Consider the following 27803-nt stretch of genomic DNA (forward strand, 5'->3'; position numbering starts at 1 on the left):
CCACCTGCCCCGCCGGCACCCACCAGCCTCCCTGGCCCTGTTCACCCGGGAAGGGGCGTTCCGTCGACGGCAACACTCCTACAACACGCCCGTTTTCCAGACACGCAAGCAGCCCTCGGGGAAGCTACCAACCTGCCTGCCTCCTTAGCCAGGGACGTTGGTGTGAGGGGTCTTCTCCTGGCAGCCTGGGCCATCACGACGCAGCACAATGGCACTGTGCTGTGATGCAGGGGTGGCCTTGGGGCCCTGCACCGACCCGGACAGCAGTCCCAGCCGGAGATGACCCCGCATCCCGTCTTTAGCTGTTACGTTCGCCGTCGTACTTTTCCTGGGCCCTGTCCTGGTTCACTTGCTCTGGAGCCTGGGGCCTCCGCGGAGCTGTCCTGCGGCAGGGACCCCAGCCCCCGGCCTGACCTGCGGAGGCCGCCGTCTAGGATGGAGAACGGTGGGAGCTGGTCGGAGGGCACGACTGCCGGACAGAGCTGCGCTCGGCCCCCGGCAGGGAAAGGTGTCGCTCTGGAGGAGGGCCCGGCGTCCTGGCCCGGACGAGGCAAGGTGGGAAGAGGCTGCGGGCCCCCTCTGTGGGCACCTTGCTGGGGTGCACGCCCGGAGCAGAGGAGAGCGGGCATGGCCCAGCATGGGGCTGGCACACACATCCCGTCGTGGCGGGTAGGGCTGAACAAACAGGCGGTTGGCTTTCTGGAACCCGTGCTGACTCAGGGGCACGGTGACGCTGCTTCTGCCGGTCGGCAGGCGGCCGCAGGCGCCACGGGGGGCGGTCAGCTTAACAGCCTTGCTTCTGTGTGTCGAGGGTCCCGCTGCATGTCTGCAAACACCCCGGATCGGCCACCCGGATGCCAGCCCCCATCACCGGCGCCCAGAACCCGACCGGAGGAGTCCCCTTTCCCTCCAGGTCGCCGCTCTGAGCGCTGCGGGCTTGGAAACAGAATTCCACGTACAGAAAGAGATAAAAGGTTACGAACAAGCTCCTGAGAGCAGAGAGGACTCACAGCTCGGCAGTTAAGCTCAAGGGTCCTGACGCGGGAGGCACGCTCTCAGCTCTCGAGGGGCCTGGAGAAAACGTCGCAGACTTTGGAGCTGGGTTTCCTCCCACAGGAGAGGCAGGAACGGCGAACCCCTGGGGTCCGGGTGAGGACTGCGTGAGTCACCGCGTGGAAAGGACTTGGAGGGCGTTTGCCCCGCGGCTAGGGGCGGGAAGGGTGCGCGGGCTCTGGGCCGCCCTTCTGTCCGTCTGCACAGGGGCACTCTGTCCCTGCTGCCAGCTCCCTGTGCCCCCAGGGGGTCTCCACAGAAAGCACCCGCAGCAGCTGCCGGCCCCCTGCCCGGCTGTTCTCCAGGGGCTCTTCCCCCAATGGTAAGACATGCAAAGTGCCAGGATGGTGACATTAACACAGCCCACACGTCTCGCCCAGATTCCTCGTGTGTGTGTGTGTGTGTGTGTGTGTGTGTGTGTGTGTGATTCCACGTGACTGTGTTGTAGCAAGACCTCATGTGTCCACCCCCGCGGTGCAGTTCCAGAACATTCCGTCACAAGCGTCCCTCCTGTTGCCCTTCAGAGCCACCCCACCCCACCCCTGACTCCTGGTCACCACGACCTGGGGCTACGGTTCCATCATTTTATGACAAGAACCACATAGCACGTAACTCTGGGATCTGTTTCCTCCCTCTGTGGAATTCTCTAGAGATCCCTCCAGGTTGTGTGTATCGACAGTCACTCCTTTTTATCGCTGAGCTGTATTCCGCACGGCCAAGTCGGTTCGGCCGCCATGACAAGATACCATGGGCTGAGGGCTTGAGCAACACGACTTATCCTCACCCCCTGAAGGCTAAAGTCCAAGGTGAAGGCACTGGCTGGCTCGGGGCCTGTTCCCCGGTGTGCAGAAGGGTGCCTGCTCTCTGTGTCCTCACAAAGCAAAGACAGACCTCGTGTCTCTTCCTCTTCCTATAAGGACACTAATTCCGTCACGGGGCCCTATCCCCACGACCTCATTTGACCCGAATTACCTCCCAAAGGCCCCATCTCCAAATACCATCCCATTGATGATGGGCTAGGGTTTCCACATATGGATGGGGGGGGCGTGGGGAGGGACACAGACCCTCAGGCCGCAGCGCTTCAGTATGGATGCACCAGCTAGTTTGACCGTTGGCCGTGGAAAGACTTCTCAGTGATTTCTGATTTATTTCAGCGTCATTTCTCTGGGATAAATACCCAAAAGTAATTAATAATGGAAGGAAAGTGCAATTGCAGAAAACAAACAGGGTGCCCCCATGCGTCCTGCCTTTAGGAGGGGCTGGCAGGGGCAGGGCACTGCGGCACCGCCCCCCCACCCCCCCACCCCCCCACCCCCCTGCTCCCGTCCAGCCGACCCTCCCCAGGAGCCTCTTTCCTAAGAATTCTCATGAAGATCTTTCCCCTTGATTTATGTCTCAGGATTTGCAGTGTTTCTCCTCACTGTGCAGTCACCTCTCCGGGCCTCCGTGGTCAGATTGCGAGAGGCAGGCGGGGGTTCCTCCAAGGCTCGGCCACCTCTCCCTGTGCCTCCCACACTCTCACTGCGCCGGCCACTGGCTGGTCCCTACGCCGTTTCTTTATCTCTAGCTCATCAAGCGACTTGCCTTCAGGACTACCTAGCTCCTACAGAAGCCAGGCAGGCAGGAGCTATAAGCACTGGTGAGCCCCTGGACCCCAACACGAAGGCGCTCGGAGGGCAGGGTGACAAGGCCCATGCCTCGTCGTGGAACTCTGCCACCAGCCAGGTCCCCCACTTTGGCAGGTGTCTCCTCCCCACGGGCCCGCAAGAGTCCTGCCACTCACATCCTGCGTAGCCCCCGCCCTCCCTCCCTGACTTTTGTAACAGGAGGTTCACCCTCCCCAAGCTTGTGCTCCGGGCTGTGGTGGGGGAGGGGCAGACAAAGTAAGCCGGGGATTGATACTCTGTGCCTGGAGTGCAGGTTCCGTGAAGAAAAATAAGGCAGGGGCCCGGGATGAGCGTGTCAGGAAGGCCTCACTGTGAAGGGGACATTCGGGAAAGTCTCGAGGCCCTTACAGGAGCCACACAACGTCTGGGGAGGGGGCTCCAGGTGGAGGGAACAGCCCGTGCTCAGGTCTGTAAGTTGCAGAGCACTGGGGGCCCTGGAGGACATTGCTGAGTCAATGCAGGCCCTTCAAACGACCTTGGCTTTTATTCTGCGTGGCGGTGACGTGCTCTGACTCGTGTTTAACAGGACCAGTCCGGCTCTGGGGCTAAGAACAGACTGGGCGGCCAGGCAAGAGGCAGGCAGGCCAGCCCTGGGGTTGCCACGGCACCACTCCAGCTGAGGGCGGGCGGAGGCTGGGGCTGGGGTCCCGTGGGGTGTCGGGAGGTGGTCCCGTGGGGTGGCTGGAGGTGTTCAGACCCTGGAGGCAGTTTGCAGGGGTGGCCTGTAGGACTGGCCTCTGACTGGATGGGGGGGAGAGAAGGGAGTCAGGGACGATTGCATGTTTGGGTCCAGGAAACTACCAGGGCAGACTTACCACCCCTGAGGACACATTCTGGGGGAGACATCAGGAGCTGCCGATGAGTGGAGCTTGAGACGCCTTCTAGACACACAAGTGAGGTGTGGAGGGTGTATCTAGACGTGTGCACGGGGCTCAGGCAACAGGCATCAGAGAGGGACCTTTGGAGGTCCCAGTGTTTGGGAGGTATGTAAAGTCTTGAGACAGGTGAGGTTACCTGGCTACCTGCCCGTCACCAAGAGCCCTCCTGAAGGATCCCTGTTCATCCAGGTGGCCATACTGACGACCCTCTGTAAACCCCCCACCCCACCCACATTCTGAGGTGACGGAAGCTGTCTGACGTCTGCAGGGTCCTTCCTCTCTGGTGACTCTCGAGAGGAGGGACGCCAAGTTTCTGGAAGCCACGCCCATCCACACCCATCCCACCCCTGTCCCCCAGTCACTGTGGTCTTCCCAAGCAACACCCAGGGCATGCTTTGCAAACACTCCCTCATAGATTTGAAGATCGGCGTTCGGTAAGGGGCAGGGGGGTTCTGTGCGGTAAGAGCAATCTGCCCTTCCCTAGAAAAGCAATACGCACAGCAGACTCACGCCTTAATACTGCACGGGGTATTCTACTCCACATCCAGAGACTCTGACTGCATCGTGGCCTGACCTTTTTTCTCCTCTCCTGACCTAACTGGCAAACAACGCTCACTTTCAACAGAACCCCTCCTGCAGACAAGAAAGGTACGAGCCCATGCCTGGGCCCCTGTCCCTCCCGGAGTGGCTCTGTCCCGTGCACAGCAGCACGGAAACCCAGCCCGGATGGCTGCTGGAAGCACATCTCCAGGGCAGACCCCACCTCCTCCCTTGCCCGGATTCCCTCTTCTCTCTGGCCCGCTCAGGACACAAGGTCTACAAACAGCTCAGATCTGCCCCAGTCACAGGCAGCATTCCTAATCTGTAATGCAACCCTACAGAGGAGTTACCGAAAAATAACATTTAATAAAAACACAGGAAAACAGATGATCAAATCAACCCACCACCCCACCACGCAGCTCTCAGGAGTCTTAGCATGTGGGTGCATACATGTCTTTCCTGCAAGCATTTCATGTAAAACTTGATTATAATCACGCTTGTAATTTCCAGACTGAATGGGAAGGCAGTGGAGGAGGGAGACCCTGAGCTCACCTCCCCCCCACCCCCCTGCCACCTCCACAGACACACCAAGGTTGCAGCTACCCATAGAGCAACTCTCTCCTTGCAGAACAGCTCAGCCACAGCTAAACATGTGCAGAAAAAGCCACATCAGGAAGGGTAGTGGGGCAGAGACGCAGGCTGGTTGGGAACAAAACCCCCAGGGCAGGGACCCATCTGTGGGTGGGGAGGGTGGATACCTCAGCTTCCAGGTTCTTCCTGGAGAGCCAGGGGTTCAAGCCCCACCTCCAGTACCCCTCCAGGGATCTGCACTGGAAAGATGAGCCCCCATAATGTGTGGCTTTCAAAATCAGCCAGACTTGACTCTGGGAGAGCCGGAGGGCTACAGAAATGTAAGACCCTAGCTTCACAGGGCCAGCGTGCAACGTCGCTCAGTCCAAGACCCAGCACAGAGGCGGGGGCCATTCACGAAGGACATTTATTGACCAATTTTAGGACATGTTCTGGAGGGGCGGGGATCTGCAGGAACTTTCTCCAGGAACGGAAGCTCTGGTGGGCTACCATTTTCCTTGTCCTCTTTCAGCACCACTGGCCTGACGCTGGTGGGTGCCAATTCTGACACTCTCCATCTATCTCGCTAGCGCCGCTCACCCTGCCCCTGCATACCCTGCACACAGGTCCCTCCAACCTGCTCACCCCAGCAGGCACCCCTCCAAAGTGGCTCCCGCCCCTTCTTAACTGGTGGCCAGTTAAGACCGGTGTCCCCCCACAGCAACTGCTGCCCTGCCACTGCCTGGACCAGCGCGCCTCCAAAGCCACTCCCGCCCCGGGAGGAGGGGGCAGCCCCGCCCACCAACCCACCTGCAAAATCGCGGCTGGTCCCGCCCACCAGCTTGACCTCGAGGTCGTGACCGGCCCCGCCCACCCTCGCCAGCGCACTTGCAAAGTCGCGGCCGGCCCCGCCCACCGGCCCACCAGCCCACCAGCAAATCGAGGCCGGCCCCGCCCACCAGCATGCCTGCAGTCGCGGCCGGCCCCGCCCACCAGCCCACCAGCCCACCAGCCCACCAGCAAAGTCGAGGCCGGCCCCGCCCACCGGCGCGCCTGCAGCAAATGGAGCCCAGTCACCACCCAAGGATACCCCTGGAACACCTGCTTCTGGTGACCAGGGGGGACTGCGCTTCTGAGACCCACAGGACGCCCTCCGCAGCAGGCCACCACCTTCCAGCCCAGGAGATGTGGCTGAACTACAGAGACACGCACAGCGAGGCGGACACAACGAGGCGACGTGGGGATTACATTCTACGCTGAAACACAAGATAATTCACTCAATTAACCTGTCCAGCCGACTTAAAGGGGCAAGGGGCGTACGTATAAGCCTCCGTGCACACATGCTGAAACCGCCTTCCAGAAAGGCTGCATTGTCAGTGCGCAGTGCTGGCCTCCTCCCAACCTGAGCAGAGTCCGGCTGGGGTGGGGGTGGGGGGTTGATGAAACTTGCCAGTGGGACCAAGAAGACCAAGTGTCGCACGGTGTTAACTTTTATTCCTCCAATCACTGGAAACACCGACCGGCTTCTCGGATCTTCGTGGCTCGTTTGCAGTTTGTATTTCCTGCCACTCATGAGCTCAGTTTTGTCTCGCGTCCGGCTGCAGAATGGGAGGCAGAGAGGCTGGAGGGACCGGGCCGCGGGCCTGGGGACGCTGGAAGACGCGCAGGGACCCTCCCGGAGAGACTCCAGAGGAGCGGGGCCCCGCCACCTATGCCTTGATTTTAGTCTCGTTAAGACTCCGTTCTGAACTCTGACCTCCAGACCCGTGAGAAAATAAATGTGTGTCATTTTCAGCCACCAAGCTGGAGGCCACTGCAGGATTGGAAAGGTTACTGCAGGATTGGAAACAAACATCGCTGCGTTTGAGCGTGGCCTCTACCTCTCGTTGGTCGTGTCACTGGGGATTGGCCGCTTCAAACCCTGAGCTGCTCTTAGCACCTTCAGCCCGCCAGCCCCGGGGGGCAGAGGCCCGTGCTCACAGGGACCAGAAGGCAGGCAGCTGTTAACATTTCACGGCACACCGCGGGGGCCAATACGGCGGGTTCCAGGAGAAGGGCCGCTGTCTTCCAAGGCCCAGTGGGGAGGAGGATGTGCCACGTTTAAGCTCCTCGTGGGCAGCGGCCCCTCTGGATGTGGCCGCACAGGTTCCGGCGGCCGCCCTGTCCTGGGGGCTGCTGACGCCCGGCGAGGCCCAAGGGAGGCAGACTGACCCTTTTCCAGAGCGGCGCCCCCTCCCACCTCGCCACCGGCCACGAGCCTTCACCATCCCTTCTGTGCTGGCCCCCCTGGGGCCCGGGCCAGCCCACCTGGCCGTGGGGGTCCGGCAGCCCCTCTCCCGGGGAGGAGGCAGAAGGCAGGCCTTGTTCCCAGAGGCTTCGCCCCTCCTGAGAACTTCCTGTGTCTTGTAACACAGTGGCCCCCGTGGTCCAGTCTCACGGCTCACAGGGTTCCCAGGCTCACCCTGCCCTTGCCTGGAGAAGCTGGGCCTCTTTTGCATGACGCAGCGGCAAGAAGGGTCACGGCCCAGCCTCGCAATTGCTGAGCACACAGGACACGGATCAGGACAGCCCAGCTCGGGCGAGCTACCACGAGCGAGACTGGGCTAGCGGGCAGGGGCAGATCCAAGACTTGGACCCACAACTCTTCTGCAAACAGCCTGAGAAGCCCTCTCGAAGCAAGGCATGAAAACAGTAATTGCCTACTTCTCAAATGGGAAGCCAAGGCACAGAGAGGGTAAGTCGCCTGCTCTAGGTCACACAGCTGCTCCACGCCGGACCCGGGGTCAGAGCTCACAACCAGCACACTCTAGCCTCTTTGAAATGAATCCACTCCATGTGTGAGAGGAAGAGGAGGGTCCGCTCTACTCAGGGCCATCCAGGACACTGGTTCCCCAGGCTGGCCAGTATTCAAGCCACACATGTGGCTTGTGATAAACAGGACGCCTGGGCCTCCCCGCAGCCCAGGGGCTGGAATGAACGGGCGGCAGGGGTGGGGGGTGGTGAGCAGCAAGGTGGAAAACCACCCTCCAAGCCGGCCTGGGTGGGGCCCGAGCTCTCATCTCTCACGGGTGGGTTTCGGGCTGTTGGGGAAGCAGGTTCTGCCTGTTCCTAATGGAAGCAGGGGAGGCCCCACCCGGCCCGCCCGCCGCCCTGCTCACACCTCCTTCCCGGCTGGTTTCTCCAGGCAGGAGGCAAGCCTGGTGCCTGCTTCCCGGCACCTCTGTTCACTCCCGTGGGCAGGCAGCCACGCTGGGATTTCTTCCTTTGGCGGGCGGTGGGGGGGAGGCTGGCGCCAGTCCCCTAAATACCCACCGTGAGTGCCCACAGCCCTGAAGCAGTGCCCAAGCAGCCCATCACCCCTCTACGTACCGGAAACGGAGCCCTCACGTCCGGTCAGGCCCAATCGGGAGACAGAAACCACGCAGAAGTTTGGACAGGGCAAGTTTAATATAAAGAATTACCAAGTCAACGAAGGCAGTAATGCTTAAAGAGTTTTCAAGAAAACCCTAGGGTCAAGGGCAAGTGCCCAGGGTAAAAAAATTCACCTGGAAGACATCCCCCTCTTCAAGGCTGGGATTCAGATCTCGCTGGAGAAGTCCCCCTGGATGGTACACAGGTTCTCTGGGTCGCCTGAGCCGATGTGTGCAGTCGTAGGCAGAGCCCTTGCAGAGGGCCGGCAGGCCGAGGCTGGCGGCCGGATGCTTAGAGGGCCGGACACGGGGAGCCACGGCCGGTGCCGGGACCTCGGCATGCTCTGGGCGTGCGCCTTGGCTGTCCCCCCACTGCACCCCCCGAGCCGTGAGAGACCGGGGAATGAAACGGAATCACCGAGACTAGAAACAGGAGCCCCTTCTTGGTGCAGCGCGCCTCCGACTGATTCAGAGAGACTAAGCGGTAGGGAGCCGAAGATGTCCGGGAAGCACAGGAGCTCGGGCTGACGACACGGAGGACAGACGTCGTCATCGCGGGCTGCCCGAGGTGAGCGAGGGCCCCCACCCGCCCGCGGAACACGCGTGGGAAACGCTGGTCACTTCCGCCGGTGGGCGCAGGCCCTAGAAACCCCCAGGGCTCGCCGAGGGACAAGGGGAGGGGACGCCCCAAGCGAAGGGCTCTTTCCATTTCGCAGGCGAGGAGTCGCAAGCTCCTGGGGGGAGGCGGGAGGCAGCCCCAGCAGGCCGGGCTCGGGGCCCCTCCCACGGGGCGGGGCTTCAGAAGATTCCGGGCAGCAGGCGGTGAGGCACGGCGGCGGTGTAACGCGCCCAGTCGCCGCCGTACTTGCTGGCACAGCGGTGCTCGTCCCGGAGGCAGCGGTGGGTCAGCAGGATGGTCATGTAGACGATGTAGAAGTAGGGCAGCAGGTGGCCCCCGCCGCAGGCCAGGCAGTACGCCAGGCTGCCCATCAGGTCGCCCGTGTAGTTGAGGTGGCGGGCCACGCCCCAGAAGCCCGACACCAGGAGCTTGCTGTGGTGCCTGCGTCCGTCGGCCGACGTGTAGGAGCACTCGATGACCCTGGGCTTCCTGCCCCAGATCAGGCAGCGGCCGTCCGTGCGGCGGAACAGGTCCTTTTGATGGTTGGCCATCCGGAAGATGTAGTAGCCTAGCAGCCCCAGCAGCAGGACGCCCGCGGCGTGGGGGGTGGACAGCTGCACCGGGTGATAGACCAGGTACAGGCCCTGCGGGGCGAGAGGGAGCAGCACGGCCTGGGTTCGCATCCCCCGACTAGCCGCCCCGCCATCCCACACGCCGGCTTCCTCTTCCGTGAGTAAAAGCACCCGCCGCGGTGCATGGCAAACGGATCCGCGTACCTACCTGCCTTCCCACCTGTCCGCGTACCTACACACACGCACACGCGCACGCACACGCACATCATATGTAGCCTAAGCGTAACATACGACAGAAGTATCATCTGAACGTAATTTTATGATGGTCCACCTGGATGCCACCTTGGCGAGGCCACGGTGCCCAGATAGCCGCTGGGAAGGTATTTTTTGAGATAAAATAAAACTTAAACTGGTAGACTTTTGAGTAAAGCAGCTTGTTCTCTACCCTGTAGGTGGGCCTCATCCAATCAGTTGAAGGCTTAAAGAAAAAAAAAAAAAAAAAAGGCCAACCTCCCGCCAGAACAAGACTAGATTCCGCCAGCAGACGGACGGCCTTCAGACTCCAGCCGACTCTAACATCCTTGGACCGCCAACCTGCTGGCCGCCCTGAAGATTTCGGACTTGCTGGGCCCCATGATCACATGAGTTACTGTTTCTCTCCTGTGTGTGAATATGTGTATATATGTGCGAATATATACACACATACGTGTACAGGCATACATTCAGTTGTATGTATACGCATAGATGTGCGTAAATACCCCATTGGTTCTGGGTGTGGAGAGAACTCTAACGCAGCTGTGATGTGATATGACACATGATGTGACTGATATATGATGTGATATATGTGATATGATGTGATGTGATACATATATGATGTGATATATGAAATGATACACATACAACATACAAAGAGAGGCCGAAACAAGGCCTGGTTCACAGTGAGAGACACAGATGTGTGATCGCACACACTCATGATCTATGCACGTTTCTACATGTACACGTTTGATCTGTTATCGTTCTGTTCACAGAATCGGGGAGCCCGGGAGCGTGCGAGCAGCCAGGTGGAGACACGGGTCCCGGGCAGACGGCGACGGGCACTCAAGGGAGGACCTGGAGTTATAGACGGCACGGGGACGGGGCACCCGGAGCCCCAGCCCAGCTCTGCTGCGACTCCCCTGCTTCCTCGCACGACCGGCTGTAAGCACAGAACCCCTCGCCCGTGCGGGCCCGGCGCAGGTCACCGAGCCTTCCCACGTTGGTTCCTGCCACTGTCGCGCAACCTGCCCAGGCAGCCACCCTGCTCGCTGCCGGCTAAGCCAGAGCCCTGACCACACCCTCTCTCTGACCCCGGACGTCCTCACTCACAACGTGAGCAGGTGGCACCCGGCCAGGGTGTCCAAGCTGCCGCAGCCAGCGCAGCAGAGCCGGGGCTCTGGCGGGAGCTGGGAGGGCGTGGGAGCCTGATGCGAGGCCCGCCCCCCGCACCCCCCGGCTGCCCCCGAGGCAGCCCTGCGTGGTGTGCCGGGCGGGCGGATGGGGGTTAGCGACCGAGCAGCCCGGCCACACCGCCAAGCGCCGCTCCGGTGCCCCCGCACGGCCTCGCCCGGCCCCGACACGGCGCTGCCCTCCTTTTCCAGGGATGTCTGGGGCCATTCAAGGCCACCTCCCCCGCCGGTCTGAACCCCGGTCCCTGCGGCTCCCCAGGCCAGTGCTTCCACACCTTGATTCTGCGATGCAGGCCAGGCCTCTCCTGAGGACTCCAGAATGCTGTTCCTTGGCACAGGGTCTCCCCCTCAGAGCCCTGGCCCGACGTCCTCCTGAATTCTCCGTGCAGTGAGACGGCACGTGCCAGCCCACCCATCTGGAACGTCCTCACCCGCCAGCCTCGCCGTCCTGCTCTCAGCCAGGCCGTGGTTATCTCCGGATGCGTTTGCCAACTGCCGGTGGCAGGCCGGGGGCTCCTCCTGGGCCCTCCCTCAGGAGCCGATGACCCCACTTCTCTCCAGCACCCCTTCCCTGCACCGGGCTGCCTGCTGCCTGGCCTCTCCCACCAGCCGTGAGCCCGAAGCAGGCAGGGCCCACACACGTCTCCTTTGCTCCCACGTCCCCATCACATGCCTGGTGCCACACAGACCCTCGTGAAGTATTTAAGGAACAAAAAAAGGTAAGAAATCCTCTTTTCCTTTAAGCATTAAGATTTGAATAAGTGTGAATATGAATACCACCCCCCATCACCCAGTTCAGCCAAATTATTCCTTTTTACCGAAAGTCTACACCCTGTCATCTTTCTTAAGTGTCATGGGCTGACCTGTGTCCCCCCCCAAATCCCTATGTTGGAGCCCTGACCCCCAGGACCCCAGAATGTGAACCTATCTGGAGAGTGGGTCTATTAAGAGTAAGCAAGGTGGCACGGGGTCACCAGGGTGGGCCCTGAACCCGTGTGACTGGGGTCCTTGTAAGAAGAGGGGATCAGGGGCACCTGGATGGCTCAGTCGGTTAAGCATCCGACTTCAGCTCAGGTCATGAACTCACGGTTCATGGGTTCGAGCCCCACGTCGGGCTCTGTGCTGATAGCCTGGAGTCTGCTTTGGATTCTGTGTCTCCCTCTCTCTGCCCCTCCCCCACTCAACGCTCTGTCCCTCTCTCAAAAATAAATATTAAAAAGAAAAAGAAGAGGCGATGAGGACACAGACACGCGCAGAGGGATGACCCCGTGAGGGCACAGGGAGAGGATGGCTGTCCACGCACTAGGAGAGAGGCCTCGGGGGAACCCAGCCCTGCCCACGCTTGGACCTCAGGCTCCGGCCTCCGGGACGGGGACAGTGGCTGTCTCTTGTCCACGCCTGTCTATGGTATCTGTCCCGGGGCCCAAGCTCACTAATGCACCAAGCCTCCTTCTTCCTGGAAACGGAGTAGCCTCCTGCCTCCGGCCTCGACTGTCCCCCACTCGTGCGAGAGGGGATCTCAGCACGTGCTTGGCTGTGTCTGCCGAGGGCCACCCTGGGCGTGCCTGGGGACCAGACAGCTGCAAGCCCCGCCAGGCCGGCCACCCCGCTCCTCACCTGCAGCGTGTAGAGGTACGGCAGCCAGACGCAGTCCCCCCAGCCCAAGTACCACCCAAAGTGGTCATGGCAGATGTCAATGGTTTTCAGGTACCAGGCTTCGTTCCAGAAGAAGTCCAGCACGTAGATGGCCTACAAAACAGGACCCGTCACGTGCCGGCCACGGCCACCAAGGGGCCCCAGGGAAAACCACGCCCGCGTAGATGAGGAGATGGCACGCGGGGTGTCGCCGAGCTCCTCGGTGACGTGCTCCATGGGGCTGGGACGTGGGGGGCCCGGGAGGCCAGCGAGGGAGCCCTTAGCCTGAGAGAGCCTGCCGGGAAAGAGGCCCCGAGCCCAATGAGACCGCAGGGCCGGCGCGGCGCCCGGCAGACAATGAGGGACCTTTCGCTGCGTGCTCGCTAGCCCGCTCCCCAGAGACGCACGGGCAGGGGCCCGACTCCCTTCTAAGAGCAGTGGAGTGAGGTTCTTCAAGACACATCTGGCTTTCAGGATTTCCCGGGGCCCAGCAAGCCTTGGAGCTCCCTCCCCCTTGGCCGCAGACAGGCTACCTGCAGGACGTTGACCAGGACCATGGCGTTGGTCACTTGGCCGTAGAGCTCCCGCTGCTTGGCTGCAAAGGACAGGTTGATGAGGGTCCAGGCAACGATCCCAGGGCGTCCGTTGAAAAACAGCTTGAAGTCGAACCACTTCCCGATTCGGGGGTTAAACTCAATGCCCATCATGTAGTCGTAAAAGAAATTGCCCGTGAATTTGCTTGAAAATAGAAACAGCAGATACGTTTCGCTAAGGAACCCGTCTCGCGACAAGGGGCCCGTGTGTGCACGTGGACGAGGGCGTCGAGCCTGGCCCTTGCGTCAGCTCAGGGATGCGGGCAGCCGGAGGACGCACACCGGTCTCTCTCGCTTCCCAAGGCCTCCCTGCTCTCCCTTGGCACTCGGCTACGGCCCGGCAGAGCCACCCCGAGACCTGGCACCTGAGGTGCTCGCTGCGTCCCAGGAAAGCGCACACTTTCTGCTTAAGTCTTCCCTCAACCAGCTGGGCTTCTCCCCACCCTCCCCCAGGCCCCCTTGAGGCCTGGCGTGGCTGAGCTGCATAACTGGCTTGACTTCACGAAGATTTCGTTGCATAGCCAAGCATGTAGTTTGCGGTGACTCCCGGTGCCCGGGTCCCCACGGGCAAGTGAAATTATAAATCCCGCCCAGGTAGAGAGTGAGCAAGGGTGGCGAGTCCAGAGCAAGGTGCCTGGCTTGGGGGCCCACCACTAACCCTTGCTGGACATTCGTTGCCCTGGTTCCTCCCCCACAGCCCTCCCCAGGGGTGACCAGAGAATCAGCCAAGATGACTGATATGGAGACCCTCCTCGCGAATAACTTGCAGACACATAGGGGTTTCTGTTAATGGCAAAAACATTTTCACGTCCACGTGCCTCAGTTATGTTAAGTAAAAAAAGCAAAATATACAAAGTCTACAACAGGTGATTGATCATAAAGCAGCACAGACGATTAGCATGAGCCACAGAAGATCAGCCTCATTACCTAATTACCACACAGACCACAAAGCACCGTCATCCAGAGACATTTCCCAAGAGCAAGAGTTAAAGGAAACACATTTTCTTTTTATTTGGGCCCCTAAATGTATTTGGGACTAAAACGTAGGCACCCAAGCATAAGAATCTTGTTTGTGACTGCTTACACCCATCTACAGGAGGAACCCAACCAACATCTGTTGTTGGAGGGAGGGATGGATGGAGGGATTGAAGGAGCCAGGGATGAAGGATAGGGGTGAACAGGTGGATGAACAAGTGGGATGAATGGAATAGATGGATTGAATGGTTAGATGGGTAGGTAGGTAGATAGATGGATTGATGGATGGATGCATTAGATGGGTGGGTGGATGGATGATGGTGGATGGATGAGTGGGTGGATGGGTTAGATGGATGGGTGAGTGGATGGGATGGATGGATGGATGGATGGATGGATGGATGGATGATGGTGGATGGATGGGTGAGTGGATAGATGGAAGGATGGGTAGATGGATGGATAGGTGGGTGGATGGATGATGGTGGATGATGGTGGAGGGATGGGTGGGTGGATAGAGGATGGATGGGTGGATGGTTGGTGGTCGGTTGGTGGCTGGAGTGGCTGGCTGGCTGCTGGGGTGGCCTGGGTGTTGGCTGGGCTCGCCTGGCTGCGTGGTTGGTTGGACTGCTGGCTGCTGTGCTGGCTGGGTGGGTGGGTCGGTGGCTTGTTTTGGGCTGCTGCTTGGTCGTGGGTGCCTGGGTGGGTGGCTGGCTGGTTGGCTGGCTGCTGGCTGGCTGGCACTTCTAGTTGGACTGCTGGTCGCTGGCTGGTGGGTTGCTGTTTTCGCTGGCTGCGTGGTTGGTTTGGCTTGCTGGCTCGCTGGCTGGCTGGCTGGGCGGTTGGTGCCTGGGTGGCTGGGCTGGCTGCTGGTGGGATGGCTGGGTGGAGTGGCTGGGTTCGCTGCTGCTGGTTGGTTGGCTGGCTGGCTCGCGCTGGCTGGCTGGCTGGGTCGGTGGGTGCCTGGGTGGCTGGTCTGGCTTCTGATGGCTGCTGGCTGGGTGGCGGGGTTGGCTGCGTCGGTGGGTCGGTGGGTGACCTGGGTGGCTGGCTGGCTGGCTGGTGGGTGGCTGGGTGGGTGGCTTGGTTCGATGGCTGCGTGGTTGTTGGCCGGGCTTGGCTCGCTGGATGGATGGCTGGGTAGGTGGGTGAATGGGTGGATGGATGGATGATGGTGGATGGATGGATGGGTGGATGGGTTGGATGAGTAGGTGGGTAGGTGGGTGAATGGGTGGATGGATGGATGATGGTAGGTGGATGGGTGGGTGGATGGATGAAGAGAAGGCTGGCTGTGGGGAGCACAACCCAAGACTTCCGTGAGAAGGCACGAACCAGTAGGGCTCTCCCTGGGAAGTGCTACACTGAAGCCACCGAGATAACCACACTCCTCACTAAGATTGTTTCAGGCCACACTCATGTTCCCAAATGGAAGCAACGGGCTGACTTCCCTGCTCCCGTGACAGCCCTACGGGTGACGACTCGGCCAAAGATGGACTTGGCCGCCTTCAACTGCGTGCTTCCTAAGGCGGAGGAAGGCCCCCAGACACATAGAAAGGATGTTCCCCAGAATCAAGCGGGTTCCATCAGGCTCCCCCTTCAAGGATTCTCGATCCTCAGGGCTTCACGGCTCTTGTCCCAAGGTCACAGAGAAAGGTTAGGGGTGGAAGCATCCACGTCCCACATTAGGCTTGACCAGCCGCCGAAGAACGTACCAGTCTTTGGCATTGGTGGGGAAGAAGTACCCCTTGATCATTGCGAAGGTGGAAACCGCGTAGCCGAGGATGTTGGCGCACCACAGCAGCGGTATCCAGTTGTCGAAGATGACGGTGGGGGAGAACAGCGACAGGAAGTGCGAGTTTGCAAACCAGAGAAGGTGCGTGATGAGCCACGCCTGCAGGCCGTTGATTTCATACTTGTTAATAACCCCTGCAGAGCGACGATTTAAAAATCAAAGCGTTTCCGCTTGAAAACGGGCGGCCGGCCCAGGCCCTACTTGCTTTCTGGGCCTCGGCTGCTGCTCGGGGGCCCGTCTGGGACACCCAGGCCAAGGCCTGGAAGCCGGTCAGCTTCCCCTACAGCTCGGGGCCCCGGGCCAAAATGCCAGCAGCACACATCACGCTGTTAGTCCGGGGATTAACTGCTCCTGCTTTCGGGGTCCTTGGACGAGGGAACGGGCAGACTCGCCCTTTGGTTCTGATTCTCCCTAGTGAGCTCCGGTAGGTGGGTGAACGGGTGGATGGACGGATGCAGTTCGCTAGGGAGTGAGGATGCCCCTAACATACTCGTCAGCGAGCACCACAGCCTCCCCGCGGCCCTGGGGGCTGTCTGCAGGCAGGGACAGGGGTGGCATCCCTCCCTGCAGGGCTCTGGGTGACCTGAACAGGAGCCACCCCTCCTGGACGCCGCTGGTGGCTGCGGTGTTCTCGGTGGGGAGATGCTCCAGGATCCCAGCTGTGACAACCGGCCGTGGGGCCGGGGACCACTCAGCCCTCTGTTCACCGAAGGGCCTGATGTTCCAACTCACGGCCGGGTCAGTCCCAGGCTGCCCTGAGACGATCGGGGCCCGGGGCCGCGGCAGTGGCCGAGCAAAATTCACACTCATTTTGTCACTTTGTCACACTTTCAAGTGTAAGCACACCTGGGGACGGGAGCCGCCTGGGAGAGGGCAGGCCCCATGAGACAAAGAGGCAGGGAGAGGAGAAGGGAGGCCCGTGGGCTCAGGTTACCTGCGGGGGTCACGGCGCCCTCTTGAACGCCTCCCACGTAGCCGGGCAGAAACTTATGGCAGAAGTCAGGCAGCGCCGAGTACAAAAGCACCTGCGGTGGGGATTTTAAGCTGCTTGACCCATGGCCTGGGGGGTCTGCTGGACCCTTGCTTTCGTTAACCGATGCGACCCATGGCAGAAATCCAGGTTACGGTCGGGTACTCCTTCCGGAAGTGTGTGGCTCTGGAGCCCTGGCGGCAGGCAGGCCGGCCGGGGGCTCTGAATGGGGAGGAGCCCCGAGCAGGAAGTTCATTACTGGCCCAAAGCAGCCAGTAATGAACTTCCTGCTCGGGAGCCCTTCCCACTCACGCTTCTGGGGCCATTTAAAAATTTGCAAGAATTCCCGGCCGTACAAGTCGCCCTCGTGACACGTTTTCAGTGTCGTTTAGCGCATTTACACAGTGAGCAAGCACCACCCCCATTAGCAGTCGCTCCCCAACCCCTCCCGCTGCCCCCCCAACAACCATTAACCCACTTTCTGTCTCTACGGACTTTTGCACCCTGGTGTTTCACATAAATGGAATCATGGCGCCCTGGGCCTTCCGTAACTGGCTCCTTTCACTCAGCGAATGTTCTCAAGGTCCATCCACGCTGTAGCACAGGTGAGTGCTTCCTTCAGATGGCTGCGTAACGTTCGTTTTAGCCGCTCGGCCTCTGATATCTCTACTTTTAGGCTTCTGTGACTCCTGCTGCCCCTTCTCATCTTTTCACCCAACGGGACCAAGAGACCAGCAATGAGAGGGGCTCTAACGCCCAAAAGCTGGCACCCTGAGGAGAAACCGCGACGAACGGCTGGAGCTTTTCTCCAGGGCAGGAAACCCGGGGTGTGGAGGGAGCCTTCTCCCGCCACCTTTTCCCTGGATTCAGATGATAAACAGCTCTCCCTGTTCACCAGGTCCTCTGTGCAAACAGCTCCTTCCTGGTGAACCTCTGGTCTCAAAGGCCAGTGGGGTCACAACGGAGTCGAGGACGTCCGTGGCCAGGACCGTGTGGCCACCTGCTGGGAACACAGGCCTTGGCTTTCCCGAGTGGGGTCTCTCGTAACCGAGAGCGTACCTCTGGGGGCCAGAATGCTCCTTCTCAGGGGCTACTGATAAGATACGCTTCCCATCGTGCATGGGGCTTCCCCGGGCCAGCCCTGCCTCACTCCCTCCCACAGGGTCTCGCTCCCTACTTCTCGGCCTGTCCCTGCAGGGCTGCACACGCCCCTGAACTACGGGGAGGCTCCCACTGAAGGTGCGTCAGACACCGTGATGCCCTGCCGGGTCCCGGGAAGGAGAACGCCAACCCGAGCCCAGATCCCATTTCCCGGACCAACGGCCAGGACTCTCCCGGCCGGAGGGACGCCGCACGCCCGCCGTGCCCCAACCACCCTCCAGGGAGGCTGACCTGGAACGTGACCCACAAGGCGTAGAGCTGGGCCGCTTCCTTCGTCACGGCCGGCGTCTTGGCCCAGATGTCTGCGAGATGAGCGCGCCCGGTGGCGAGGTCCACCACGGGGGCAGTGAGGGAGCAGCCGTACTGGTCACATGCCATGATGAAGTAGTATACGATGAAAGGGGCCAAAAGCAGCAGAAAGAGGACGCTGGCCAGCGAAAACCAGTCCACCTCCCTGCAACAGCAGATGGCAGGCGGTCACGCGGGGGCCTCCCCCGGCCGCGTGGCCTCCTCGACAACGCACCGCACGTGCGGACGGGTCCCGTTGTTTCCAACAGCCGTTCGCTCTCGGTGCAAAGGGCTCCCCATTGCCTGCAGGAACCGCTCAATGTGTGTGTTCCACTGCCAGCTCCGGGGAGGCTGACAGATCTGAGGACATCCACAGGAAGCCCGGAGCCCGGAATACGAACGCTGGGGGGCCTTTCGCGACCCACAAGGCCAGAGGCTCTCCGGTTCCGGGCCGCGGGGGCCACTCACCCACTCCCGCGTCCCCACGCCCTCCGATCCAAGGAGGATACAGACAACAGGACACTGCGCCACCAGAGCCAGCCCGTTTTAGCCAGCTTTTCATTCCTTCTCCAATCCCTTACTTTACAAAATGGGCGACGGCTTATCTCTCGTTAGTCTTAATGATAAAACTCCGTAAGATCCCAAGGGTTGGCCACCTCTCACTAAGATCTCGCTCCATTTTCTAGTTGGGAAGACTGTCAAGGCCTTACCAGGCACGGCCCCACTGCCCCTGAGTGGCAGCCCCACCGTTGGCAAAGCTGTCCCGACTCTTGGTTTGGGGAGCGTCGGGCTGGGACTTTGCAGCCATTGGTCCCTGAGGAAAGAAGACACATCCTACTCAGATCGTCCCACAGAGAACGGCCACCATTATCTCCCACATCTGCCCCTGCTCGGAACTTCTGCAGGACTGGCTCTTCTGCTGGCCTACTCGCTACCTTGTTCTAGATGGCAGGTTCCAGGCAGGAAAGAGATCATAGACTGCACTTCAGTCTCTCTCTCCTGGAATCTGCAATAACCTCCCACGTGGCCCTCCTACTTCTCTCGCTCATCTTGATTAATTCTCCAGGTTGCGGCAGAACGCCCTCTTACCGCATGAACCGGGTCAGCCATGGCTCAGAGGCCTCTTGCGATCCGCTCCTGCCTGCTTTCCCCCCCCACCCCTCTCTCCTCATACCTTCCAATCCAGGCACACGGGGTCTTTAACACCCCTTGGATATGGTTCATCTCGTTCATGATACCTGCTGCTTCTGCTTAGAACTTAATTTACAGGTCTCCTCATTCGGGACTTTTGTAAAATGGCCCCTCCTTAGTATGACTTTTTATATTTCCTGGAGTTAATGGGCGCCCCACTTTTTCCATTTGTGAAGATTTCTATGCGTCTATCGCTAACGTTTTTTTGTGAATGCTCTACCACAGCTAATGTACATACCAGCAACTTTTCTACATATTCAAACACAATAAAATTTATCCTTTCCATGCCCCCTCTCCCCCATAGCCATTCATCTTGAACCAATATACAAGCCAATCAGTGCTTCTACACTGCCTGTAGTCCCCTGCTGAGGCACTCCACCTGCTACTTTATTTTCTCATGTTCTCATTATGTAGAATTCTTTAATTTACTTGAGTGCGTGTCTATTGACTGCCTCCCTCCATTAGAATGTAAGCTCCCCAAGGGCAGGAACCACGTGTCCTATCCATTGCTCTACTACCAAGTCCTAGGACAGTGCATTCAATAAATAATCACTCTAAAAAAAAGGTGAAAGAACTGAACTTGTCCAAGGGGGAAGCAGTGACATCTACACTTCCAGAATAAGTTCTAACAGTGAAGTTTCATTGGAGGTAAGAAAACATGATTTTAAAGGCTTTTAGAGAAAAGCTCTAAAAGAGGGGCGCCTGCGTGGCTCATTCAGTTGAGCATCTGACTTCCGATTTTGGCTCAGGTCATGAAATCATGGTCATGGGATTGGGCCCCATGTCGGGCTCTGCACTAAGTATGGAGCCTGCTTGGGATTCTCTCTCTCCCTCTTTCTCTCTGCCCCTCCCCCTGCCAAATAAATAAACATTAAAAAAAAATCCAGGATTAAGAATCGTATCAGCAACCAGTTGGATTCTAGAAGACAATGATGGAAAACTTTAAAAACTTTAAGGGACACTTTTTTGCAACCTAGAATTCCATTTGCAGGTTAATTATTATTCGGAGAAGACACAGGATCCAAGAAAACTACAAAAAGAAAGCCGAGAGAAAGGATGAGGGGGATGAGAACTGTGCAGTGCACCAGACAGTAACCAGTCCACTTTGGTACAAAATGAATGGCTACAGCAGGAGGGAGAATGGAAATGATGAATTTTATTGTGTTAGAGTGTGTAGAAAAATTATGGATACATATGAAGCTCTGTTATAGCATTCAGAAAAAAAATCATGACAGATGCATAAAAACCTGAGTTTTTAAGTGGAAAAAGTGAGGCAATCACGAACTCCAGGAAAAATCAAAAGTCATACAAAGGGGAAAAACAACAACAAACACCATAATTGTAGTACATTAGTTGGCTTAACAGTAAATACTAGCAACTTTGTCATAACAACGTAATATCTGGCTACAGGCTGGTAGATGTTTGGATGCAGAAGGACATGTGAAGTTGGGAGTGACAAAAGCAAACCATTTAAAAATAAGCGGGTAAAAACAGCAACACAGAAGTAACTACAAGAATGAAAAGTAGTTGCTTCTGGGAACGAAGACTATGGGATGAAGTAAGGAGCTGTTTATTCTATGCATCAGCCTTTTAACACTAATTTCTTTTGGAAAAATTTCTTTTGGAAAAAGTACTTTAATACAAAGGTACATTTATTAAAAAAAATTTCAGCGACAAAAAGCATTTTCATTTGCAGTGTGGGAACTGTACCCGTTATCACTTAATTTTCACAGGTTAGTTTATGGAGTGTCTGTCTATGATGTACAAGACAGGGTGAAGAACTCTTTATGGACCTTCCAACTCTACAGCCCCAAAACCGAATACAGAGCCTGGTGCATGGCAGTCACCTTGATTAAACATGGTAGAAAACTGCAAAACGGCCAGAAACCTATAGGCTCAGAACTAAGTGTGGTAGGGGCATCTGGCTGGCTCAGTCAGTGGGGCATGAGACTCTTGATCTCAGGTTGTGAGTTTAAGCACCACATTGGGTGTGGATCCTACTTTAAAAAAAAAAAAGAACTAAGTGTGGAAAGGCCAAACAGAAAACACTGCTAAAAGGAAAAAGTGTATCTTCTACAGGTTAAAATAAGGCTAAATAAGTATTTTTTGAGATTACAGAATTCATTCACCCAGGAGTCCCCTCAGGCATAAGCAATGAATCCTATAATAAATGCGTAAGTCATATTCTTGGCAAAAGGTATGTGGAAACAGGGGAGAGGGAGGTATTTGGGGTATATTTTATTTTATTCCTAAGACTCACAGACAGGAGTTGATGAACCAGCTGTCTACTTTTTCAAAGCTAAAAAGTCACTGTCTATGCCCATGAACAACAGTGCTGAGACATGCTTACCTCCAACCTCTTGTGTAGGGATTTCACAACAGAATTGAAGTCTTCCTTCTCGAATGGGCCGCTCTAAAATCTCTAGACTCTTATGATTCACAAGGCCTGCTTGACCCTTCTCAACCCACTGAACAAAGTCCTGCAGGGACACAAAGATGATAAATACATCAGGTTGCTGACATTTCAGGACCGAAGGTAGATTAGGACCCACACAGTATTTATTCAAGGCCTGTTGGAACCAAGCGAGAAGTACAAGGTCAGCGTGCCAAGGTTCAAAAGTGGAAGACAGCCTACACGGGAGGGGAGGAGGAAGGGAGTATTACCACCCAGCTTCTTTGCCTGGTACACACAGTACCTGGCAAATGGTAGGTACTTGATGACAATGGGTGGCACTGAACAGAGATCTCCATGGAGGCGTCACCTCAGACATGAGCCTTAACAGGCAGCTGCAGACCTGACGGACAGCAATGAACCAAAAGGCATTTCCTTTGAAGACTTATACCAAGCGGCCACGTATGCCTCTGCAACATTTCTAGAAGCTTGCTCATGCGTGCATCAGCCCGAATCAAGCCCCCTAGAGTTAGCACATTCCATTGGCACATTCTAGGAGCCAGTGAGAGCCTAAGAACACAGAGCAGCAGCAAGAGTGACCTGGGCTCGGAGCCTGGCCCTCTGTACACTCACGGGACCCAGTGACCTTCCTGAGTGTCTGGCGTCATGAAGGCCTACGCGCATGAGGTTCTGTTATTAAAGCTGGATGAGGGATGGTTAGTGTCCCACACTAAAGATGAGCCAGGGAAATGGATGGGGCTTTCCGGCACCCTGGTCAGCTCTTTCAACTGGTTTTTTAGTTCCACGGGCCAAAGCTAAAGGGACATCCGTCCTGAGGGTCTGAGGATGACGCAGTATAAGTGCCTGACCGCAAGCTTCTGACTGCCAAGGCATTTGTGGCAAAGACATCCATCCCAAATAAACATATTGCTGCTGCTTGACCCAGCTACCAGCAAAACGACCAGAGAAGGAACCAGGCCACTCCCACCCTTTCAGAAAGCCCTAGAAGACCAAGATGGCTGACCGCTGCAGGATTCACTTCTTCCCAAGCCCCTATTCCCACTCTTATGTTTTAACTGGCCAATAAAGAGTGAACCCATGAAACCTCAGGCCTCCACCCTTGAGCCTAAAGAAGGCAGAGCCCCAGATCTATACACACACACACTCTCTCACTCTCTCTCTCTCTCTCTCTCTCTCTCTCTCTCCCCACCCATGAGCTCACTGTGGCTCTGGGCATTCTGTGTACCCTCCAGGACCTGTGAGTGATAAACCTTGCTCCTCGGAGCTCCCCAGTGCTTGTTGCTAAGGTGGGTCCTGCAATTATAAGGACCCAAAGGATGATCCGGCCATGCTGGTGGGGAGGGGGGACTCGCCACAGTAACATGAGCCCAGGAGGGTGCCTCGGGCATTCCCGCCCACAGCATCACTATCTATGGGCTGAGACCCACACAACAGATGACTTAGCACCTTTTTGGCATCTTGAAGATGTAGTAATTTGGGGATGCACTAGACACCAGGACCATGGCAGAGATCCTGGGGGCTGGTGCGGTAAATGCCCGGGGGGGTCCCTCGGTCACCATCAAGGCTGTGAGTTCTCAGCAGGACCGGATCCTGCTGCTCGCTTAGAATTCGACTTGTGGCAACACTTGCCAGGCCTGTTTTCCTCATCCACAAAGCAGCTGTCACCCACTTACTCAAGGATATGAGGTCATGGCACCGAGTGCTCAGAGCCCTCCCGGACCCCATAAATTCCTATGAGTAGATGCTGGGTGGACAGGCAGGTCTACCCGGCCTCTGGAAAGAACTATCTTCGCACCAGGAGAGCAGCTAATCACCCTCTCACAGATTCTGATCTTTATCATCCGTTTTCATCTTAGGTTCTGTTTGGGCAGGTCTGTATTTCTCAGTCTCTATTACTCTCAGACTAACAAGTCTCCAAACCTGACCGGGTGCTGTTCAGAGAAGGTTCCAAGAAACGCTCTTGGCTGCCTGCTAGAATAGTACCTGGCACTGCACCCAGGAAGATTAGCTGTTATCAGCAGTTATTCTGAACTTTACAACGGGCCTCTCACGGCCCCTGTTTCTCATCGCCCATAACCCAGCCATTCATGTATTTTTGGAAAAAAAAACAAACAAACAAACCAGACTCGGACTTCAAGCCGTATCACAAAGCTGTCATCATCAAGACAGTATGGTCCTGGCACAAGAACAGACACTCAGGTCAATGGAACAGAACAGAGAACCCAGAAATGGACGCACAAACGTATGGCCAACTAATCTTTGACAAAGCAGGAAAGAATATCCGATGGAATAAAGACAGTCTCTTCAGCAAGGGGTGCTGGGAAAACTGGACAGCGACATGCAGAAGAATGAACCCAGACCACTTTCTTAAACCAGACACAAAAATAAACTCAAAATGGATGAAAGTCCTAAGTGTAAGACAGGAAGCCATCAAAGTCCTCGAGGAGAAAGCAGGCAAAAAAACCTCTTTGACCTCGGCCGCAGCAACTTCTTACTCCACACGTCTCCGGAAGCAAGTGAAACAGAAACAAAAATGAACTATTGGGACCTCATCAAAATCAAAAGCTTCTGCACAGCGAAGGAAAAAATCAGCAAAACTAAAAGGCAACCGACAGAATGGAAGAAGATATTTGCAAACGACACATCAGATAAAGGGTTAGTATCCAAAATCTATAAAAAACTTCGCAAACTCAACACCCAAAAAACCAAATAATCTAGTGAAGAAATGGGCAAAAGACATGAATAGACACTTCTCCAAAGAAGACCTCCAGATGGCCGACCGACACATGAAAAAATGCTCCACATCACTCACCATCAGGAAAATACAAATCAAAACCACAGCGAGACACCACCTGACACTGGTCAGAGTGGCTCCCATGAGCAACTCAGGCAACAACAGATGTTGGCGAGGACGCGGAGAGAGAGGGTCTCTTTTGCACTGCTGGTGGGAATGCAAGCTGGTGCAGCCACGCTGGAAAACAGTGTGGAGGGTCCTCCAAAAACTAAAAACAGAACTACCCTACGACCCAGCAATCGCACTACGAGGCATTTATCCACGGGACAGAGGTGTGCTGTTTCGAAGGGACACATGCACCCCCATGTTTATAGCAGCACTATCGACAATAGCCAAAGGATGGAAAGAGCTCAAATAGCCACTGATGGATGAATGGATAAAGAAGATGTGGGATATAGATACAATGGAGTCTTACTCGGCCATCAAAAAGAATGAAATCTTGCCATTTGCAACTACGTGGACGGAACTAGACGGTATTACGCTAAACGAAATTAGGCAGAGAAAGACAAATATATAACTTCACTCATATGAGGACTTTAAGAGACAAAACAGATGAACATAAGGGAAGGGAAGCAAAAATAATATAAAAACAGGGAGGGGGACAAAAACAGAAGAGACTCTTAAATACAGAGAACAAACAGAGGGTTGCTGGAGGGGCTGTGGGAGGGGGGAGGGGCTAAGTGGGGGAGGGGCACTAAGGAATCTACTCCGGAAATCACTGTTGCCCTATATGCTAACTAACTTGGATGTAAATTTTAAAAATAAATTAAATAATAAATAGATAAATAAGTAAACTGGATATGCATCCAAAAAAAAAAAAAAAAAAGACTCCTCAACATTTTATCAAGAAGAAAGTCGCCGAACTGCGCTCTTCTGAGCGGGTCATTTTCCGCTCCCAAGAGGATACAAAAGGTCCTCTTCCCTCCACTGGGCAGCCCCTCGTTGCCCGCGTCTTAAATCTGGGCACCCGATGTGGCGCCCGGTTCTTTACTCACGTTGCTGCAGGAAGAGCTCAGGGGGGCACAGAGCGGGCACCCCGCCCTCGACCACCCCCGCCGGTTCACCTGCACGCACAGCATCTCGACCCGCGCACGCCCCGCCGACCCGCGGGCCCCCCACCTGCTGCACGGCCCCCGCTCACCTGAGCGCCCGGCTCCGAACCCGCCCGCGTCCCGGAGTCCCGGCCTGGCAGGGCCCACCCGAAGCCCCGCCCCCAGGCTGACGCGTTCCTATAGACGACCAATCGGCCCCGGCGCGGCCGGCGGCCCCGAGACCCGCGATTGGCCGCGCGCCTCGCCCCACCCCCTGAGCTGACTCCGGGCCACCGCAGGCGCCACTCGGCGCCGGCGGGCCGCGAGATTGACGGCCGAGGGCCCGCCCCGCGGCTGGCGGGCGGGCGGCGCCAGCGGGACCCCGCACCTGCTCGGGCCGCGTCAGATAGGGAGGGTGTCAGATAACGAAGGCGGTGTGGCGAGGACGCGCGCAGGGCGGGAGAGGTTGAGCGTGTACCAGTTTGATTTGGGGGTGTCGGAGGGGGCTCTGCTGGGAGGCCCGGCGGGTCTGGTTTCCCCAGAAGTGAGGGAGACGCAGTTTAGGGTCGGGATCACCCGGCGAGGTGGGAGGGGAAGAAGCAGCAGGGGTGGAAGGAGGGAGAAGTTGAGCTGTGACGCAAGGTGGCCTTGGGCGACGTGTTTGCGCACGGGACAGCTCCGGTGATAACAGCACACCACAGCCGTCCTCCTGGACAGGAATGCCCAAGCCACATGCTCCTGCGTCTGGAAAGGGGCACAGAGCCACCCTTGCAAGGACATGGCCTTGGGAAGGGCCGCTGTGCAACTCGAGCAGCCCCCGGAGGGGTGGGCCACAGAAGGTGTCTGCAGGCCAACATTTGGGACAAAAGCCTCGGTTTGCATCCGGATCTGATTGGCACACCTCTGTGTCCCTCATAGTGACAGGTTTTTTTTTCCCCTGCAGTTTTTTCTTTTGAAAAAATGTCAAACATACAAACCAGGTGAACATATACTAGAGTGAACACCCATATACCTAGATTCAGCAGCTGACAACAGTTTGCCACAATTTATTTCTTTCTATCACCTCTACCCCACTTTTTATCCTCAACTATTAATTCGCTGCAGGTGACATCCTCCTCCTAAATACTTCAGCATCCATGTCTCACGTTACCAAAATAAAATGCATTACCCTCAGGAAATTTCGCATCAACCCAATGCTATTATCTAATGTCCATATTCAGCTTCTCCCAATTGTCCCCATAATGTCCTTTACAGCTATCAGTAAAAGTCAGTATCCAATGGGGAATCACCATGCATTTAGTTGTCAAGGCTCCTTAAGCATTCCTTAATTTAGAGCACAGTCCCAGCCTTTTTTCCTTTTCTTTCTTTCTTTTTCTTTTCTTCCTTCTTTCTCTTCCTTCCTTCCTTCCTTCCTTCCTTCCTTCCTTCCTTCCTTCCTTCCTTCCTTCCTTCCTTCCTTTCTTTTCCGTGTGTCTTTTTGGCCCTTTCCTGACATGACGATTTTGAAGAGTCAAAGAGGCAAGCTTTTCTCAGCTTGTCTTTCAACTTGGATCTGGCTGTTTTCCTCACCCTTGCATTTAGGGAATGCATTTAGGGCAGGACAATGTACTAAAGAGATGATGCGGTGTCTTCATGCACCATGTCAGGAGGCCGCGGGATGCCCCTGCATCCCATTACTGGTGATCAGGTTGCTGCGGCCAGAAGTCTCCATTTTTCGTTCGGTAATTAATAAATAATCCGTGGAGTGAAACTTTGAGACTGTAACTATGTTGCTCCCAGATAACCTTTTAGCCAGTCATCTTGCATTTAATGAGGACTCTTGCCTGAGTCATTTACTTCTTGTAAAGGGGTGATTTTCTAATTTCATCATCTTTCCTTCCACGTTTATTGACATTTTTTTGGAAAAGATTTCCCTCTCTTCATTTCTTGGTCAGTATGGACTAATGGGTTTTTTTACTCACTGAGTTCTCTACAGTCTGTACTGTCATTAATCTTTTTTTCAAAAGAGGATATTATCTTTGGATATTGTCCCATATTTAGCCAGTGGGAGCCCCTTCAGAGTGACTCCTTTTGAATTTTTAAAACAAATTTTAATGTTTATTTGCTTTTTGAGAGAGAGAGAGAGCACGAGCAGGGGAGGGGCAGAGAGAGAGACACTGAATCCAAAGCAGGCTCCAGGATCTGAGCTGTCAGCACAGAGCCTGTCTCCGGG

At 56.4% G+C, this 27803-nt stretch overlaps 1 protein-coding gene across 1 annotated transcript; it reads right to left on the minus strand.

The window, feature by feature from the left end:
• Positions 1 to 8142: 8142 nt before the first annotated feature.
• DHCR7 (7-dehydrocholesterol reductase) lies at positions 8143 to 25759 on the minus strand. Its single transcript, XM_030331449.1, has 9 exons — positions 25702 to 25759; positions 21704 to 21833; positions 18873 to 18976; positions 18106 to 18328; positions 16678 to 16768; positions 15664 to 15877; positions 12923 to 13127; positions 12372 to 12503; positions 8143 to 9381 (listed from the first exon to the last, which is right to left on the minus strand). The coding sequence occupies exons 3-9, from the start codon at positions 18968 to 18970 to the stop codon at positions 8917 to 8919; spliced, it is 1428 nt and encodes a 475-aa protein (XP_030187309.1). The 5' UTR covers positions 18971 to 18976; positions 21704 to 21833; positions 25702 to 25759; the 3' UTR covers positions 8143 to 8916.
• Positions 25760 to 27803: the final 2044 nt, after the last annotated feature.

Source organism: Lynx canadensis, chromosome D1 (genome assembly GCF_007474595.2).
Source record: "Lynx canadensis isolate LIC74 chromosome D1, mLynCan4.pri.v2, whole genome shotgun sequence".
Lineage (NCBI taxonomy): Eukaryota > Metazoa > Chordata > Mammalia > Carnivora > Felidae > Lynx > Lynx canadensis.